This window comes from Solanum verrucosum, unplaced genomic scaffold (assembly GCF_900185275.1).
Source record: "Solanum verrucosum unplaced genomic scaffold, falcon-dt-bn FXZP01000182.1, whole genome shotgun sequence".
Classification (NCBI taxonomy): domain Eukaryota; kingdom Viridiplantae; phylum Streptophyta; class Magnoliopsida; order Solanales; family Solanaceae; genus Solanum; species Solanum verrucosum.
In genome coordinates, this window is record NW_026020378.1 from 1,146,059 (window position 1) to 1,159,857 (window position 13,799).

General features: G+C 35.5%; 3 protein-coding genes across 3 annotated transcripts in view; 2 read left to right on the forward strand and 1 right to left on the reverse strand.

Annotated features, from left to right (window-relative positions):
- Nucleotides 1-13,799, reverse strand: part of LOC125838739 (uncharacterized) — a 212,914-nt gene that overhangs the window by 150,828 nt on the left and 48,287 nt on the right. The gene's annotated exons all lie outside the window — the stretch shown is intronic.
- On the forward strand, nucleotides 2,397-8,248 carry LOC125838724 (uncharacterized). The gene is made up of 6 exons (XM_049517765.1): nucleotides 2,397-2,747; nucleotides 3,489-3,757; nucleotides 3,884-3,976; nucleotides 4,063-4,134; nucleotides 4,291-4,407; nucleotides 6,846-8,248. The coding sequence occupies exons 1-6, from the start codon at nucleotides 2,477-2,479 to the stop codon at nucleotides 7,965-7,967; spliced, it is 1,944 nt and encodes a 647-aa protein (XP_049373722.1). The 5' UTR covers nucleotides 2,397-2,476; the 3' UTR covers nucleotides 7,968-8,248.
- Nucleotides 11,266-13,562, forward strand: LOC125838743 (uncharacterized). Its single transcript, XM_049517784.1, has 2 exons — nucleotides 11,266-11,476; nucleotides 13,139-13,562. Exons 1-2 carry the CDS (start codon nucleotides 11,295-11,297, stop codon nucleotides 13,323-13,325), a joined length of 369 nt encoding a protein of 122 aa, XP_049373741.1. The 5' UTR covers nucleotides 11,266-11,294; the 3' UTR covers nucleotides 13,326-13,562.

The following is a 13,799-nucleotide window of genomic DNA, read 5'->3' on the forward strand; positions in this document are numbered from 1 at the left end:
AGAGGGAAGGTTGGTTGGTTTTTGGTCCTGGTGGGCCAGAGAAACAATGAGTTTTGCTTAAATTTAAAAAAATATATTTTTTACCACTATCTTTACTTTGGGACCAAGTAAAGCTTATATGAGAAATTTAAAACTATCTTTTGTACAATATCATGGACTCAAAATCATGGGTTCAAACCATGTGCCCAAAATAGTCCTTCATCTTTGGGTTAAGACTCAAAGTCATCCTTCAGTTTTCACATAGAGCACAAATAGTCCCCCATGTTTACAATATTGGTGCACTTTTGGTCCTTCCCTAAACTTTTGCCTATTTTTTAATATTAATTTTGTCCATAATTTTATGTAAGGAATGTCCCATCATCTTTTTATATATTTAATAGAAATAACAACTCTATGTGAGAGAAGGTGAGAAGAATAACACTTTGTTCTGTTCAGTAGAAATATCAGTGCAGCTAAACTAAGAATATTTTAACATATGACATTGCAAGAAAAGAAAATTTTGTACTATTGCACGTGAAATCGTCGTGATGAACCTCTCAACTTTACCTGCAATACGATTTTTACTAAACAAAACAATGTGTTTTTCTTCTCACAATCTCTTATATGGAGTCATTATTTCTATTAAATATATAAAATGACGATTAAACATTCCATACATAAATTATGGATAAAATCAATGTTAAAAAATAGGCAAAATTTTGAAGGAGGACCAAAAGTACACTAATATTGCAAACATGATGGACTATTAATGCTCAATGTAAAAACTCAATAAAATATTTGTATGCAATTCTTTATCTGTATTTAAATGTATTTCTAGACTATGCTAAAAAAAAAAATACTTAACTGCAGTGGCGGATCCAGGATTTGATGGTCGCGGGTGCTCAAGCCAAAAAAAAAATTCTTTCTAGAAGCTTACAAATATTCCTATAGTTTAGTTAGTAAATGAAGTACAAAAAATAAAATAAAATGAAAAACAACCATGAAAATGTATATAAAAAGAAGAGTAAAAAAAAGTTAAAAACTATGAAGAAGTTGCCGTTTGCCTTTTTCAACAAAAAAAAATAGGGTGTTACCAGGACTCAAACCCTCGCTAGAGGGGTAACAACGATTTTGAATGCCACTCCAGAACCAAAGAACCCATGAAGCGTTTTATTCAATGGGTGCTAACAAATTTATTATAACGATTTTCTAGTATTTTTTATATACATATATAAAGTTTTCGTCGGGGTCAATGGGTGCTCGAGCACCCGAATTCAATACGTGGGTCCGCCCCTGCTTAACTGATATGAACAAATGTAACGAATGTAACCAATGACATATAAAAATGCAATTCAACAAAGAAGGTTTAATCAAACTGAATAAATATTGTGAATATATTCAATGGATTGTAACCAAAGTGTGATAAAAATTAATTGATAAAAATTCTAACATTTTGAGAAATAAGGATGATTATCTATAAATTGCATTAAAAATAAAAACACATGTATTTTGAACTATTTAACAAATAAAATACTTAAAAGTATTAACTTTAAAAATATCAAGCCAAAATTGGATGTCAACAAGTAGAATAATCCTTCTCTAAGTTTGTTACAAAATCTAATGTAATTTTTTTTTATAATTGGTATTCTAATATTTCATGCATTAAGTATATGTGTATGTATAATATGCATGCATATCCAATATCCACTTATCTTTTAGGTATAATATGTAGATATGTCAATTAACTTGATCTCAACTAATATCTATGCCCTTTAAATTTTAAGTGTATATAGGCAGACACTTAAATTTGTATAAAATTAAACAAGTAGACACACGTGGAATAATATGTGTCATACATGACATAATACAAATTAGTTCGAGTGTATGTCACGTGAATTTTCATGAAAGATGTGTGTGCCTACGCTTTCAACTTTAAAAGTTTAAGTGTCTGCTTGTGCACACCTAAAATTAGAGAGCATAGACTGAATCCAAGTTAAAGGACACACTTATGTATTATAATTATCTCTTATTCTCCATAATCTATGTAGATAAAAGATTTTGATTATCTTTAGTAAAATATTTTCTAAATTATAATTTAAAATTTATTTAGAATATAAATAGATAATCTTTTAAGAAATTGTCATGAAATATAACTTTATTTTTGTATTACTTGCATTGAAATATGTTTATAACGTTATCATATTATATATTATGTTAAAACTAATATTTTTTAATCATGTTTATTTAGTTCATTATAGAACAACGTTAACTTATGTACTCAATTAATATTTCTGACTTTTTTTTAAGGATAAAATCAATATTTTTTTTATAGGAAATTTGATATATAGATTAAAAAATTAAAAAAGATATTATGATTTAAAAGAAGTATAAAATGGGTTCGTTTCTCCCCCAATTTTCTATTATCCTTCGTCAATCTTTCATTTAGGGTTTCAGAACTCTATACTCTACTTCTCATCAGATTCCCCATACAACAACAATGGCGGAAGAGGACGTCCATTACGCATCAGAGGTTGGAACCAACAAGAGGAAGTACGAGGAAGAGCAGACTATTTCCCGTAAACCCACTGGATTCTCTGCCCCGATTTCTTCCCAATCACCTGATGCTTCTTACAACACCGTTCCTCCGCCTATGGATGATTTCCAGCTAGCTAAGCAGAAGGCTCAGGAAATCGCCGCTAGGCTATTGAACACCGCGGAGCCCAAAAAAGCGCGAGTTGATAACGGCTCTGGATTTGATTCTGTCGAACGTAAGTTTTATTTTTTTTTAACTCTTGTTTTCTATTGGATTATTCTGTTTATTTTCTTCTAAATGATTCTCCAGTGTTTGTGTCTTCTTTTGAAGATTAGTTGTTCTCCTTTGTGAATAAGGAGTTTAGTTAATTAAATGATTCTCCAGTGTTATAGCTATTGTGATCGGTCTTCTGCTCACTTTTTTACTCCTTCTTTTGAGATGGTAGTTGTTGCGTCTATGCCTATTTTCTTCGTAGATTTTGGATTAATAGATGGAATCGCTGAAAAAATCATGCCTGGAAATGTAAATGTTTACAGTTGTTTTGTTTCTTTTCTGTTATAAATAGTTCTTTTATTGTACTCTTGAAAATGGCTGTGTAGTTTTTGTGCATTTATCCATTCTTTTACTGTAAGATTGTAAGGTTTTGTCATTTCGAGAATCTCCCAACTTTTACTGCAGTATCATTTACTTTGGGTCTGTGTTGATAGTTACATGGTATTGTAAATGAATGGCTGCTGCGACTGTTGAATTTTTACCCTGAGAATATTATGACTTGTATTTTAATGATTACAGGTCAATAGTTGTATTCTGAACTTATAGTGATAATATCAGTAGCAAATAGCTGCTTCTTTTTAGCTTTAATGCGGTCACTTTTCCTGTGCTTTATATCTCTTGATGTTCTTATGTTCCCTCTGTAGCCAACTTTACTTATGAGTCCACTTACTGTTTACATGTTCTGTATTTTATTGAACTGCAGACAAACCCTTTGTTAATCCAGCTGTGACAAATTCATATGGTTATCCGGGGCCAAGCAAGAAGATTGAGGTACCAAATGCTAGAGTTGGAGTGATCATAGGCAGGGGTGGGGAGACAATCAAGTATCTTCAACTACAGTCTGGAGCCAAGATTCAGGTTACTCGAGACATGGATTCTGATCCACATTCTCGTACTAGGGGGGTTGAACTCGTGGGTACACCAGAGCAAATTGCTAAGGCTGAACAATTAATTAGTGACGTTCTTTCTGAGGTACTATTTATCTGTCTATACCTGAACTTAATTGTACCTTAAAATGCTTTCATGTGTTGAATCTAACCAAACTGAACTTGTTCTTCCTTTCAAATGTGTTTCCCTTGCACAATATATATCAAATAGGCTGATGCAGGAGGTTCAGGCATAGTTTCCCGGAGGATAACTGGACAGGTTGCTGGGGCAGAACAATTTGTAATGAAAGTTGCCAACAACAAGGTGACTTTTACTGCTGTAGTTGGTTAATCATGCAATACACTGTTTCCTGTTTATCTTATCTCTCATACCTATTGAAATGCTTTTAGGTTGGTCTTATTATTGGCAAAGGAGGTGAAACCATAAAAAATATGCAAGCAAGGACTGGAGCGCGTATTCAGGTAATAATAAAATCTTCTGCAGATAGCGTTGCAACTTTCGCGATGGTAGTGATGCCCTTTTGTCAAGGACTCTAATGATTTGCGTGGTTTCAGCATCACATATCAGTTTAGTTGAGATTCAAAGTCAGTTGTCTTACCTTTCCCAACTTGTCACAGGTGATTCCTCTACACTTGCCTCCAGGTGATACATCAACAGAAAGGACAGTACAAATTGATGGATCAACTGAACAGATTGAGGCTGCTAAGCAGCTGGTGTATGAAGTTACTAGTGAGGTATCTGTAGTTGCATAATCTGTCAATCTGACTGCTAACATCTCTGTCTGTTTCATCATCACTTTCAGCTGTGTTAATGTTGTTGTATGTATGATTATGTCGTATTTTGTGATGTGAATTTGTTGTTTCTTACCGTGCACCTTGATTTAAATTTGTGGAGGATTGCAATTTATTTGAATGTTCTAGCTTTCTTTCTCTAACTTTTTTGCATTAGTGAGTTCCCAGCTGAATTCTAAATTAGGATTGCTCAAACCACAATATTTTATTATTTATTATGTTGCTAAAGCATCATGGATGATGAGCTGAGCATGTTTAAGTCTTAACTTCCACTGGGTGTCCATCACTTGTATCTAAAGTTGTGATGAATGGATATCCCTGTCTGAATTCAATAGCTTGCAGATATCATTTAGCAGACATCTTTTTTATCTACAGTTTCAGTCCATGGGACTTACTAATTCATTTCAAATTATCCATGTATGAAGGAGATGAGCACCTGCTCTGCTTTACTTTTGAGGGGAGTATTCTTATTCATTTCAGTCATGCTTTTTTCCTAGTTGTAATTAGGTCCTCTCTTACTCCTTTCAGTCATATACTTCAGTTCTAGTTTCAAGTGGTCATGGAGAGTGCAGTATTCCACTCTTCAGTACACCTCCATGTTGATTTTGGGTAAATGGTCAATCTGTAAAACATATCTGCAGTATGACATTGCATCTTCTTATGTCACTTTTTGTGATTAGTTTCTTCACAAGTTCATTGAGGTGGTTAGGTGGTGTAGGGTTGGGTTCATCTGAAGTCTATGTTAGGTTTAAGTTATTATATTGATGATGATCATACAAAAATCTAGATAAACCCTTTATTTTGTGTACTGATCTGTTCAATATTATACTGGACTTCTGGATATTTGATTTTGTGTGAGGCAGGTTGCGACAAGCCTTTCAAGAAGGTAACTAAAACCAATCTAAAATTTCTCTAATATTAAGGATGCATTCTTATCTATAAGAATTGTGATCATTCTTGGTTTGAGTTCTTTAGTTAATATCAGGATAAGATATAAACTGTATCCGTTGAATTTTGTGTCCAGTCACTGATATTGTGGAAATGTTGTAGGCTAGTGTGTATTGGACAATAGGTGACACCAACATGAAACCATTTAGTGTTGGTGTTCCCTCAGCAGTGTTCTGGTATGGTTTCCAACCTAACTACTGACAACTTATCTCTTTTTGGAGTGAAAGACACCCTTCATTTCTAGAGATGCAGGGGAGTGGACCAAGTTGTGAGATTATTTCTTTCTCTTTGGAGTCAAAATTGAGATATTAGTAATTTTTCACACTGGTCAATATTGACTGGATTTATTTCTAGGATGTTTGTTAGGTATAAACTTATGCTGCATAGAATTCCTATTACTTTGTTGGTATTTTTTATTTCAAAATTAGAAATCCATTTATTGTGCCGTATAATTGATTATCCGTTGCATCTGAGAATATTCATAAACATTCTAGTCACAGAGGTAGAGATTTTTCTCACACGTCTTAGTGATGCCCGTGAAGATTAAGTTCTTTCTTGTTCTAGTCCAGTTGTTGCAGTAGTTAGGTTATGCTTTGCAGTGTCTTTGTGACTGACATATCTTGTATCAAGAGAAAGTGGTATGTTGCCTTTCTAATGCTAGGGAATACAACATTACCAGCTTTATATAAATAAATAAATAAATAATTGCTACGACATGTTGGCAATATTATTTTCCGTTTGTGTTCACTAATGTCATTTTTTTCCATAACAACACTTTTTTTTCCTATTTGGTCTACTCTATGTCATTATTCATGAAGACGGCACCAGGATAAAGAGTTCATCTTTGGAGCCCATAACATGGAGCTGTTGTGTTTATTCTGGATTAATTAATATCTTCATAAATTGTGTTTATTTAGGATGACTGAGAGCAGCCTGGATTGTATAATTTAGTTCAGGATATTGTAGTGAGATGCTTTCAATATGTGAGTAATTTCTCTGCTGACAGCATAAAGCTCTCACCTACCATCGTTTCATCTTTTAATAAGGTGGGTCACTAAGGCCTATATTTCTCCTTTGGCCATTGTTAGTGTTTTTGTGTTGGGAATTATTTTGCATATATGTAGAATTTGTATGGTCTTTTCTATTTGTTATGGTACCCGTCGCTTCAAATGGGATGAAGATGGGAAAGCAGGAGTTTGTACCACACAACCAGTACGGTATGTAGGCGCCTACACTTGTCTTGATGCATCTGTATTTTCCGTATCATGTTGGGTAATTTTTCAGTTATGCTGGGCTTATATTGTGGTAATGCTGCTGGTTTATCTGCTGTGTTTATGCTATCTCTATGTGCTTGTTTTGCGCTTTGAAAATGTCTTAATATATGCAACTGGATCAATAGTTCTTGGTTCATTTTAGACAACAATTCCTCGCAGAATCGTGTTAGAAATCCAGGAATGGCTGGAGGATATCCTCAACAAGGTTATCAAACTCAACCTCCTGCAAGCTGGGCTCCTCCTGGTGCGCAGATGCAACAACCTGGTTATGGTTACCTTCAACCTGGAGCATATCCAGGTCCATCTCCCCAATATAACACGTCTCAACCACCCTACCCTGGTTACCCTCCACAACAGGCCTCTGGTGGATATGCCTCTGGTTGGGATCAGACAACTGCACCAAATCAACAAACGTCTCAGGCAGGTGGTTATGATTACTATAGTCAGCAGGCAGCCCCACAACAGCAACAAACACCTGGAGGTTCAGCTGCTTCAACTGATACTACTGCCTACGGTTACAATCAGCCTTCAGCCACAGGTTACAACCAGGGGCAGAGCTACTCCCAAGATGGCTACGGCGGATATCATGCACCTGCTGCTCACTCTGGTTATCAGGGTACTGGTTATGATCAGCAACAAGGTTATAGCTCTACTCCAAGCTATGGTAATGTACCGAACCCAACTTTTGATGGCCACAACACTTCACATGGTACGCAAGGTGATGGCAGTCAAGCACCTACACCAGCTCAGTCATCAGCCGTGGGCCAACAAGGCTATCAGTCTGGCCAGCAGCCCAGCCCTACTCCTAGTTACCCATCTCAAGGCTCTACTCAAGCTGGGTATGGGATGCCACCTACTTCCCAAGGTGGGTATGGCACCCAGTCAGCAGCAGGTTATGGGCCCCCTCAAGCCCAAAAGCCTCCGACTAGTCATCCAGCCTATGGTCAGCCTCAGCAATCTCCTAGTGCACAAGGTGGCTATGCCCAACCTCCACCCGTGCAGCCCGGGTATCCACAGGCAGCAACTGCTCAATCAGGTTATGGTCAGGGTGATTCTGGGACTCAGCGAGCTCCATCCTCTTATGGCACTCCAACAGCTCACCCTGGATATGGGGCTGCTAGCTATGGACAGCAGCCACCACCTTACAGTAGTGCCTATGCTAGCGGTTATGTGCAGCCTCCGGCAGCATACTCTTCTGATGGCAATGGTGTTGCAAATCCGACATCCCAGTCTGTTCAACCTAGTACTGGGGGGGTTCCAAAATCCTCACCTCAGAGTTAATGGATGCTACTTGGAAGGATTAAGTGATAGCTAGCTCCTTCATATAAAGATTGTTTCCATATTTTACTATGCTTTACTTTGGTATTATGTTTAGGTTTCTGGTGTATTAAGAGAGTTGAAGTTTGTTTGTCTCGAGTTACTTATATGATCATGTTGGTCAAACCTCTTTTCTTCTCTCTAATATAAAAACTCTTAAAAGGATGCTTTCTTTGTAGGAATGTTCTCTTCCCTTCTCCCCGTTGTTCTATCGACTTAGCTAATTAAAAATTAGTTGATAAGCATTAACAAGTGTTGAAAATCATTTTTCGGGAGAAACTGATTTTTTTATAAACGGAAAAGGGTCAAAATTGCCCCCAAACTATATGAAATAGACCATTTATACCCTTCGTTACATTTTGGGATAAAAAATGCCCCTGCTGTTATCCTAAGAGACCACAAATATCCTCAAGAGTTAACACCCCAAATTTTTGTTGACGTGGCAAGCCACGTGAGACTAATCCTTCCACCTAAGCGTTGTCAACTAGGATTCACTACAAAAGAATTAGACCTTTAGCGGCAACAACAGTCGCCACAAAAGCCCAGAAAATCGTCACTAAAAGTTTTTAACATTAAATTCTAATTTTGTGTTTTTTTCTTCATTGTTTTAAAAAATCAAATATGATATAGATTAAGTAGGAGTTTGAAGACACTATATGTTTTATTTTTATGTCATATGTAAATGTATAAAATGTACAATGATGCATTATTATATATAGTAGGGGATTTGAATTGAGAAGTAATTTTGATTATTTTTCGTAATAATATTGGATGTTTTTAATATGGATATTGCAAATTATTTATTTTAGAAAATTAGGTCGCAATCGAAAATTAATTATCAGATTTTTTTGTTGAAAAAATAGGTTTTACTAGCGAATGGTTGTTGGAGCCTTAGTCACCACTAAAAATCACCCATAACCTTTAGTGGCAATATTTTGGGATTTTGTGGCGACTTTGTCGCCACTAAAAGTCAAGTTCTTTTGTAGTGAATCTTAGTTGGCAATGTTTAGGAGGAGAGATTAGTCCCATGTGGCTTGCCACGTCACTAAAAAATTAGGGTGTTAACTCTTAAGGGTATTTGTGGTCTCCTGAGATAACTGCGAGGGTATTTTTGATCCCAAAATGTAATGGAGGGTATAAGTGGTCTATTTCGCATAGTTCAGGGGCAATTTTAACCCTTTTCCGTTTTATAAATAAGCAGTTATGCATTTGTGTTCTAAGTGTCAAAATTTGTATAAATAAGCAGTTATGCATTTGTGTTCCAAGTGTCAAAATTTGTACTTTTTTGTTTCAGTTTACCTAGTACATTTTTAATTTGAATTTGTCCCAAAAGGAATAATATTCCTCTATATTTAAAAATAATGTATCTTTAAATTCCTTATTTTGTTCTTGAGATATGATTTATAGCCACATAAAATTTTATGGACTTTTTAAATTTATTTTGTGTACAATCAAATATCATGGGATGAAGGAAGTAATAAATTATTGTTTTAGAATTACAGGAGTCTGTTTAGATTAGGTGATTGATATCGTTGATAAATGATAAGCATCATGTGTTGAAACTATTTAATAAATAATTATGTTTTGTGTTAAAGTGTTAGAAACTTAATTTATAAATAAGATTCATATGTTCTTAAATGTATTTACAGAAATTACAAATTAAAAAAAATAATCTTATTGAGTAGAATAACAATGAAGAAATGAGATAAGAGGGAATTGCTCGAATGATAACCCAATGATCTGCGTTCCAGTCATCAAGAAAGCCAAAAAAGTAGAAAGGGGAAAATAAAAAAAATAAAAAAAACAGTGACGAAAACATTTTAGAAAATGGGGAGAGTTTGAAGTTATATTTTTGGGAAGTGTTTTGAGAATTAGAAAAGACATTAAGAATAAAATAATAAAATATTTATCAAAATAAATAGTAGCTATTAAGCAGAAAAGGTACAAATTAAAGACGACCAATTTTTGCCAAAGTTATTTTTAGTTTATAAGCATTAAGACTGAAAAAAAGAAGTTTATAAGCTACTTAATTTTTTTTCTTAAAAGAAAAGGACAAGTTACACATTTAGCTTATTGATCAAATAAATATGTATTAATATACAAAAATATATATACTAATTCAGCTTCAAAACCCTCTGTCTATCTCTCTCTGCAGCTGAAGGAATCATCACATTTTCGATCTTAGAGGTGATTCACTGTCTCTTTCTGCTTATGCCTACTTCTCTTCTTTTAATTATTTGATTTTTGTTTGTCTGAATAATTTGAAGGCCTTCAATTTTTCATTGTATGGGTTAGGTTAATCCTCAAATGGGGCTTCTTGAGGATTTATTATATGCTTTCAATTGCAATTTATGTTGGAATCTCTTCTTGGAAATATTTGTGTGTTTGTGGGGGTGGTAAAAGACTGCATTTTTAATGAAAAATTCAGATTATGTGAAATTCTAAAAAAGCGTAAACAAACAAATTGCAACTTGTGACCTGTTCCATGTGCAATGATGAAATGTGCCATTGTAGAGTGATTATAGTTTTCATAATTGTGAATCAATCACTTGTTGTAGGAAAATGTGTTAGGAGTTGGGTCTTTGATAGTTAAATGCCTTGCCCGTGATTAAAAAAAGGTTTCGTGTGTAATCCAGACATAGCTAGCTGAAGCTTATTGCCAATGTTGAGGAAAACAGAATGAACTATTTATGTTCCATTTTGATGTCGGTTACTTCAAAGAGTAGTGATGAATAGTAAAATGTGTGGAACCCATTATCTACTGAGTTCCGAGTTGTGTAAATACTGGCCCTCGAGGATTTCTCAGTTACAAAAAAATAAGAGAAGTAAATAGGAGTCTTGAAGCAGACTTATGCTTTGAAGCTAGTGTACTTGACCTTGCTACAGCCATTTGATGCAGGCTGATACCGTGACACTAAATTATCTCTATCATGAAGAGGACATCGCTGAACTGTAAACATTATCGATAACGTGTTGCGATTAGGTGTATAGAATTAGAAATTTAGTGTATGAAAACTGAAAAGTAGTTACGAATAAGTTTTTACATTTGAGTCAGAACTTAAAATGGGTTTGAACTTTATTGACATGGTTTTTACTCCATATATTCCAGTTGAAATGCATTTTAATTCTTCTCCGTATAGTTGTTTCTTCATATAATTCTCTTTAATTTGATCTTTTGAATTGTACTTTGTGCCAAACCCTAACAGATTTCACACTTTCATATACTTTTCTTCTATGTTCAACACTTGTGACAATGTTTTTCACAGTGCATTGTTATTTGTAGGTTAAACAATGGCGTCAAAACTGCCGATAGTGAAAGCAAAGGCCGTTGAAGCTTCAAAGTTCTTGACCAAGAATGGATGTGCATACTACAAGCAGATGTTGGAGCAGAACAAACAATACATTCAAGAGCCACCTACTGTGGAGAAATGCCAGCATTTGGCGAAACAAGTGTTCTATACTCGCTTAGCTAGGTTTGTTATTCATCACTTCTATCCTTTTAATGTACAAATACTTTAGTCGTTGTAGATAGTAAATGATGATTGCTTCAAGTGAGTGTTGTGAAAGGCGATCGCCTCATCGCCAATGGCGAGAGGCGAGGCAAGGCAACCCTTCATCGCCTTTTAGCTTTGTGGCGAGGCGATCTCCAAAAGGCGACGCCATGGAGACAAAAGGCGAGAGGCAAGAAAGGCGGGAAAGGCGTCGCCTTTTGTATTATCTTAAAAAAATGCAACCAATTTAGGGTTTTAAAAGTTAAAAGGTACATTTAGGGTTTTCCGAGTTCGGCCAGACTTTTCCGGCTACTCCAAAGTCCAACCAATACATATTTCTTCTTCAGATTTCATCTTCCTTGGTTTCTTTTTCCTTCTTCTTCTTCATACTTTAGAGTCACTTCTACCTCTGTTTTGACTTGTGTTCTGTTTTTTTCTCATTCAAGTTCTAGACTTTTAGTATGTACCATCTATTTTCAGTGTTTGAATTGAAATATTTGCTAATATGTTATTGCTATTGAGAATCTGATTATTTACATATGCAATTAAATATTTTAACTTTTTGGTATTAATTGGTATCGCATTTCAAAAAGGCGAGCGCCTCGCCGCTCGCCTCGCCTTGTGGCAAGGCAGACCCTTGTCGCCTTTTATCACCTTTCGCCGTCCAAAACACTAGCTTCAACCTACCTGTCCATTACTTGAAAGTATTCAATTGGTAATCAGCAGACAAGATGGACGGATGTAGGAAATGTTGGGCCAATCTTCTTACTGTTTTCGATGCATGTTATCCATAAGTTGGGTGTAGCTAGGTTACCTTAGGGCTGTAGGGTTTAGACTGCAAACTGTTCATCATCTTGTGGTTGTAGTATTTTTCTTGTTCTATCATCTCATTAGGAACCTTAATGATCCGTCTTTGAGGAATCACTTATTTATTGAAAAAACTTCCGGGACCCTATCCTCTCTAAGTTCCCTTGTTCACAAAAGTTGCTCGAGTTTGCATTTGTTGTTGATCTATGTTGTTCGGATCCTCCACAAAAATCGTGACTCCCCTATCGGATCCTCCAAAAATGCATAACTATTGGAGGATCCAACACACACACAACTGCATCTCTGGAGGATCCAAGCAACATAATTGTTGATGACTTCGCAAGGCGAGTTATCAAATAGAGTATTGCTCTTTGATCTTGTTGCTCTCACTGTCCTGCTTTCTGTGGCATGCTGATTTGTTTGATGATTTTTATACTGGAAAGTGGCATTGAGAATTTCTATGTGCCCCAAACATTTCATGTTAATCCATATGTAAAGTATGCTGTTAAACGGGATAGAGGGACTATATCTTTTGGAATTTTCATTGCCAAGAAAATAGAATATTACAGATCACCCAAAAAAGGACTGGACAATTTGGATTAGTATCTGCTGTGAGGATTTTTTTGGTTTGCTGAGAGCAAGAGTAATTCTGCTTCCATTTGTCGTAGTTATTCGTTGCAAAAAGTTTTATGCTTCTCTTTATAAATTATTGGCACATTGTTGAATTATGTCAGAGCAGATAGAAGATATGCTCCTTTTTCTTTCCTGATAGAAAACTTGTTCCATTTATACCTTTCATTCATCTTGTAGTAATGATATATCTTCTTTTTGGGACAGTATTCCTGGACGTTATCAAGCATTCTGGAAGGAACTTGATGATGTCAGGAACTTGTGGAAGCACAGACAGGAGCTGAAAATTGAGGATGCTGGCATTGCTGCTCTTTTTGGGCTAGAATGTTTTGCTTGGTTTTGTGCTGGGGAGATTGTAGGTCGAGGGTTCACGATTACTGGTTATTATGTCTAAATCTCCCAAATATTAGGTTTCAAAGTAATGACTTGTATCACTGTCGATAAAAGATCATCTTCAATCTCTAACTTGTGCGGGATAACACATACCAACGAGATACAGATTTTCAAATTTTGATGTTTGGCAAGTACAATTTACGTAGAGGATGAGTTAGGAGCCATATGTTTGCTTCAATAAAGCAGCTTTGAGCATATTGTTTTCATGATTACTGTTTCTTGTTACATAATTAAATCCCTGAAGATAACATTATCACTATAACATTCTTATACCTACAAGGGGTGTGTTGCGATGCAAGGATCACTCTTCCTTCAACTAAAGGTCTCAGATTGAGCTTTTGACATGGATAATCTTTTGGGAGGGAGCATTTTGCCTCTCTCTCTTTCCGGCATGAATCTGAATTGGCCGGACAATGAATTTCAGGTACTGGTGAGTGATTCTTTCTCCCAGTGTTTGCTTTTGGTTTTTTTTTTT

Coding starts and splice junctions, on each gene's coding strand:
- LOC125838724 (XM_049517765.1), top strand. CDS start 2,477: ATGGCGGAAGAGGACGTCCATTACGCATCAGAGGTTGGAACCAACAAG. Junction 3,758..3,883: donor TTAGTGACGTTCTTTCTGAG/GTACTATTTATC, acceptor TATATCAAATAG/GCTGATGCAGGAGGTTCAGG. Junction 3,977..4,062: donor TGAAAGTTGCCAACAACAAG/GTGACTTTTACT, acceptor AAATGCTTTTAG/GTTGGTCTTATTATTGGCAA.
- LOC125838743 (XM_049517784.1), top strand. CDS start 11,295: ATGGCGTCAAAACTGCCGATAGTGAAAGCAAAGGCCGTTGAAGCTTCA. Junction 11,477..13,138: donor TTCTATACTCGCTTAGCTAG/GTTTGTTATTCA, acceptor TTTTTGGGACAG/TATTCCTGGACGTTATCAAG.